This window comes from Limulus polyphemus, unplaced genomic scaffold (genome assembly GCF_000517525.1).
Source record: "Limulus polyphemus unplaced genomic scaffold, Limulus_polyphemus-2.1.2 Scaffold323, whole genome shotgun sequence".
Lineage (NCBI taxonomy): Eukaryota > Metazoa > Arthropoda > Merostomata > Xiphosura > Limulidae > Limulus > Limulus polyphemus.
The window spans coordinates 158,207-164,453 of record NW_013665933.1 but is presented as its reverse complement, the minus strand read 5'-3'; the positions used below and the strand labels follow the sequence as shown (position 1 = coordinate 164,453).

The window sequence follows — 6,247 nt, the reverse complement described above, 5'->3', positions numbered from 1 at the left end:
TGTGACGGTCAATCCCACTATTCGTTGGTAAAAGAGTAGCCCAAGAGTTGGCAGTGGGTAGTGCTGACTAGTTGCCTTCCCTCTAGTCTTACACTGGTAAATTAGGGACGGCTAGCGCAGATAGCCCTCGTGTAGCTTTGCTCGAAATTCAAAACAAACAAACAAACAAAAACAAACTTGTCTTTATATCCAATCAACTGTTGCCTTTTCGAATTCAATCGTCATAATCAAAACTTAACGAGATGCCTGGAAATTACTTCCATGTGTTTTTTACTAAAAATTTATATTCTTTTTTTTTTGGATATTTTTGTATTATTTTGACATACTCTAAAAATGTGAAAAACAAATAACATACCCCATTTTAACGATGAAAACGTCTTGATATAAAATAATTAAGTGTTAAGTGTTAAGTAAACACGATAACAAATAAACATTACCGAATATTTAAACATTTTCATTTGTGACGTTTATTACTTGCAAACAAAAAAGTATTAGATATTTTCTTGTTTCGAAGGGATGATATAAGTTATTTCATTATGATTAGAAATTTATGCTTACCTCAGGGTGAGAGCTAGTATTTTCAGAAATAAAGGCATAGTTAGATTTATCCATAAGATACCTGGCGAAACCGTCAAAAGATAGCCACATATTTTGACGTAAGGTGGCGTCAGGTTCGTGGCGCTAAAGTGAAAAAATTAATACGTATCAAAATACTTATGACAGTAAACGCGTTGAAACTGAATGTTACTGTATCGTCATGCAGATATTCTAAATGTTAAAGATCAGATAAAATTATGCTGGATATATATATGCGATTTTCAATTATACTTATCTGAATTTGTTTGTTGTGGTTTTAGCACGAAGTTAAACAAAAGCTACCTGTGTCCATCGCAAAGATCGAACACTGAATTCTAGTGTTATAAGCCCTTCCAAGGGTTATCACTGAGTCACCGTGGTGTGTGTGGTGGGGGCGTTATCTGCAAAAGATCATTTTAAACAAAACTCCGTGTCTGAATTATTCCCAGTTAATTTCCCCATCATTTTTATGGGTGATGTTGAAATCCAGCATTCACAGAGAACCAATGAAATTACACACTTGTTTTAATTATAGTTATGGCTGGAGGTGAAATGTAATTTTTTTTTTCAGATGAAAACTTTTCACAGAAGTATTTGAGTATACCTGCCAGGCAGCTGAAATTTTTTGATGTCAGTGTCCACTTAAGCTACGCCTTACACAGAAATCCAACACACAGGCTATATATAATATATTTATATCAAAACCTGTTGTGCACCCAACCAAATTATATATATATATATATATATATAAATCATATTCAAAACCTTTCGAAAGAGCTTGAAAATTCGGATTTCTTTAACATATATTGAAGGATCTTTAAGAGTCACATTTTGACTGTTGAGTTTCCCATAAATACTTTGTGTTATTTTCATATTATAATCTAAATAAAAAAGTAATTTTATAAATTTTCCCTGTCGTCATATAATTTTGTTTTTCACTTTTGGCACCTCACAAACTGATTATCAATTTGTCATACTTGTGTTAAAGAATATTTAATAAATCAGTAAGATATATACAAACAATGCCAGTAACTACAATTTCAATATATTTCATTTTAAACAAAATTTTAATGGATGACAAACATAGACTTATTTTTGATATTATTATAAGGTAACATACCGTTGTAAAGCTACTACTATGAGTTATTGCTGAATGGACTTACAATTATTTTTCATTATTGTTCAGTTTTGTAAAGTATACTGTGAATTGATATTGAGTATTTTTTAGTTACTGTGAATTATTGTTCTCGCTTTTATAAATACTCTGAGTAGCGTTCGGGAGTATAGAGATGGTAAATACTGTTATTAAGAAACTACGATTTAGCGTTCGGGAGTATAGAAATGGTGAATATTGTTATTGAGAACTACGATTTAGCGTTCGGGAGTATAGAGATGGTGAATGCTGTTATTGAGAACTACGATTTAGCGTTCGGGAGTATAGAGATGGTGAATGCTGTTATTGAGAACTACGATTTAGCGTTCGGGAGTATAGAGATAATGAATACTGTTATTGAGAACTACGATTTAGCGTTCGGGAGTATAGAAATGGTGAATATTGTTATTGAGAACTACGATTTAGCGTTCGGGAGTATAGAGATGGTGAATATTGTTATTGAGACACTACGGTTTTTTGCTGAGTCTTTTCAGAAGTTATTGCTAGTTAGTTTGAAATTAATACTGAATGCCTGCAGAGTTTCCATGGGCTAACGTTAGTCTATACAGGTTCATTTGAGTTCATTTTAGAATATTCCGAGATATTAACGCCTAGGAATCCGTTTAAAATAACTTTGGGCTATTGTTTATCTGTTTATGGTTATGGGTTGAGAAACTGCCTTTAGTAAACGATTACACTTTTCAGAGCTACTATTAGTTATTACTATTCTAAGTAACTTAAGAATTATGCTATGGTGTACGTCTTTTTAGAGATATTGTAAAATATTCTTTTGTAGAGAGAGTTAATATTGAGTCTTTCCACAAAACTATTTATATTTTTTACAAAAAAAGAATCAGCTGTTGTGAAGTATTGTTGAATTTTGTTTAGTTTTATTGTGGACCATTTTAAAGTTTTTGCGAGTTACTGGTAAGCCTTCTTAGAGTTATTGTACAAGTAAAGTTCAAATATTTCCACCACTTAACTGTTCTAACTGGCTGACTTCCAAGCTAAACAAGACTAATTTAAACTATTAATTTATAAATACCTGTATTAGGGCAGCAACGTCAAGGTCTGAAAGCTCTTCTCCTTGGTGATGTGCCAAAAAACTCTGAAACTCTCTCAACCCTATCACCATTACTTGCGAAGACTCCAAACCAGCACAGTTGGAAACAATACTGGCAGCTGCGATAGCATCACAGCTTTTCTTTCTCTGGCTGTTTACGTGCAAATCAAACGGAGTATTTCTAGTTAGCAAACCTATCAAAACAAAACAGTAGAAAAACAAACGTAAATTAAGAAGAACAAAAATAAGTACACGTAATTAAAAAGTAAATTGTAAATTGATATTGATTAGAATTTTGTTTAAAGTAAAATGTTGTTTATATATCTTACTTATTAAAAATACTTCATCAAATTTTATTCAACACAAGTATAATAGCATCTTAAGGAGTTTTTGAAGAACTAAAACTTACAAACACAACTAAATGTCGATGGGGTGTGTAAAATTACTTGTTGATTTAGGTAAAACATGAATGAATGAATCAGAAAAGCCTCTTTGAATAATACCTATACACTATTAGCTTTGCCGTACAATAAGTCGACCTGAAAGTTAAGTATGTCTGACATGTAAAATATAACACCTGCTACTCAATAACTATCTAAGTTTCACCCTTTTCCCTGTAAATGGAGAGATGAAGCGTGAAGAAAAATTTAATTTCCTTATAAAACCATCTACCGAGTTTTAACTATATCGATTATCAGTTCTTGTACCAGTAATTCAGTCCTTCTTTTCCGCCTGTTTAATTCTTTATTTGTTTCCCTACTTTTCGCCCAAAGCTGCATAAAGCGGTATCTGTGCATAGCCGATCCTAATTTTGAGCTGATAGTCAAAAGCACCCACTGTAAATTCTAGGGTTGCTATTGAATATTAGGATTTGACAATCACTCACGAACCTAATCTTTTTTGCGCCAACAGAGCGCGAATTTAAACCCTTATATTAACATTCCGATCATGCTAATTATTAGCATACGTCCGACATCGATCCGTTAACTTTCAAGTCAATTGTTTGATGACTTCTTGAATAGTGAAAGTACCAGGGGGAAAAGTTTTAAACTTTCATATGAAATGTCAGGTGAATTACTAAGGCATGTCCTGTTAACTGTGCTGTAGCAATCGCTTTTTAAAACCAAAAATACTCAATACGTTCCAATTTTGCACTAAAATAACTTAAACATACTACAAGAATTACAGCTTCGACGAGAACAGTAATTCTAGATTTGAGCATTAAGTTAGGCCTAAGCATTTTTTTATCGAAGTTCTCAGTGAATAAATTTTACATTTATTTAAAGTCAATATGCTAGAAACCATAGAATTATACTTTTCATTTCAGATGATTTTTTGTTTTCGTTTTGCTTACCTAAGACTTTACTGGATATGGACCTTGTTGCTCTGAATAGCTCAGCTGAATTAGGAACAGATGGTTCTTCAGTACATCTCACGCCAACAGCTATCTGTTCAAACAAATCTTTCAGGTCTTTGCGGTATCTTACAATGAACGAACGAAAAAGTTCCATGAAATCCAAAAAATCCATCTCCGTTGTAGGTGTAATAGCAGAGTAGCAAAAGTTTAGTGTTTTATCTGAACTCACTGTAAACCTCCGACGCCAGTTCTCCCTGGATATTAAATATAATACAGAATAATTATCATTATAGTATTTAGCATAATACAACTAAAATGATAATTTTACATAAGCTTGCGTCAACCCCAACACTAGCGAAGCATTAAAAGAAACAACTACACAAAGGGATGTCTGTAATGTGTCCATCACAGGGATCTAACCCCGAACTTTATCGTTTTAAGACCTGAAGCTTACCGCTGAGTCGTTGGCAGTCTTAATAACTGATTAAAAACCTTTTAGATTGTGAGAAAAATAAGATTTTAAAATATACCTTTCATAAACGTCTACTTCTAATATTTATATAACTTCACAAAGTCTAATTATTTCATAAGCAGTTACACTTGGATTAGCAATATTTTATACATAGAAACTTTCTGAAGGGTAACGAAAGAAACTGGCGTTTTATTAACTTTCGTGTATGATAAGCAAAATATTGTTTATACAGTTGTACTTGTATTATTACTGGCATTATAACAGATATAGTTCATTTTATCAAACTTCAAAGATAGATACCTAAACGATGCGCTCATAGACATTGGGTTCATGAGCGATTCATTATGAGGAAACTTATTCTCCTCGTTTAGAGACATCGAGGAAGGATGAAACGTTTGAGTTTTCACCACTTCATCTTTTTCTTGAGGCTGGCTACCAAGAGAAGAAATGGATTTCTTTGCTGTTCTCCGTCGCTTCGTTGAGGGGCTGTGGGTTCGGAGTAACAAATCGACAGAAATGGTGGGCTCACTGCTGACGTGAAGTTTGGCAGTGCTATCCTGAAAACGATCAACAACTTGTACAGCTAAGAAACAATATGTAGAAAGTAGGTTCTTTATTAACGTGAACCTTAGCAGTGCTGGACTAACATAAATGTTATGGAAAAGAAGTAACAAGTCGACAGAGATGGTATTTCCTCTACAATCATGGATATAAGAATATGTAATGTCAGAAAATATCATCGAAATACAGCTATTAGGCAACTCATTCATAGAGATTTGTAGATACAAATTATATTGGCAAGAGTACTTTTGGAATCATCGCTAACACAAAATTCAGAATTGGTATTTTGAAAGAAAAAAACATATAGTGCTGAACACTGAAGTTTAAAACACGTTTGCACGTATGGTACCATGATATAGAGAATCAGGTACTCAAACTGATATTACTCTAAGACCATGTAGAATGAAAAGTTATCATGACATACAAACACATATGTTTCCAATGATTCAAATATGTGTCATTACATATCAAGTGTCATCATTATATGCAAATCCACAAGAAGACTACTTGTAAATTTTCGATATTTTTATTTACAGTTCTTTCTTCAATCACTTAATATGTCCTTTTTCAAAGCTAGTTTAACTCTTCTTTGGTTTCTTCTATGTGGCTCGATTATTTTCATTTAAACCTGATTTTTAGCGTTATAAGACTATATTTTTAATGCAAATTCAGGAATTGCACAAAGTGAATTAATAATACTGATGAACTATTAATATCTATTTATTAATGCATCTATCCATCCTTCAATCTCTCAGTCCATCCTTCGAATAGATCAGATTTGTTAACACAAATATAACTATTGGCAAAACTTCATTATAGTGTATGTACATTTTTTGATTAAATAAAGAAAGGTTGTTGGAAATCTAGTACATGTAATATTGTTAGGAGTATAGTAGATGTTATAATGTAATAGCTGTTGGAGTATTTTGAATGTAATATTGTTAGGAGTATAGTACATGTTGTAATGTAATAGCTGTTGGAGTATTTTGAATGTAATATTGTTAGGAGTATAGTAAATGTTGTAATGTAATAGCTGTTGGAGTATTTTGAATGTAATATTGTTAG

The 6,247-nt window shown here is 32.4% G+C and overlaps 1 protein-coding gene across 1 annotated transcript in view; it reads right to left on the bottom strand.

The window, feature by feature from the left end:
• Nucleotides 1–6,247, bottom strand: part of LOC106457381 (1-phosphatidylinositol 4,5-bisphosphate phosphodiesterase epsilon-1-like) — a 104,116-nt gene that overhangs the window by 40,016 nt on the left and 57,853 nt on the right. The window contains exons 18-21 of the mRNA XM_022383291.1: nt 4,922–5,178; nt 4,147–4,403; nt 2,775–2,986; nt 559–681 (exon numbers count right to left, since the gene is read on the bottom strand). Coding sequence (XP_022238999.1) covers nt 559–681; nt 2,775–2,986; nt 4,147–4,403; nt 4,922–5,178 — 849 coding nt within the window. The remainder of the gene's footprint in view (nt 1–558; nt 682–2,774; nt 2,987–4,146; nt 4,404–4,921; nt 5,179–6,247) is intronic.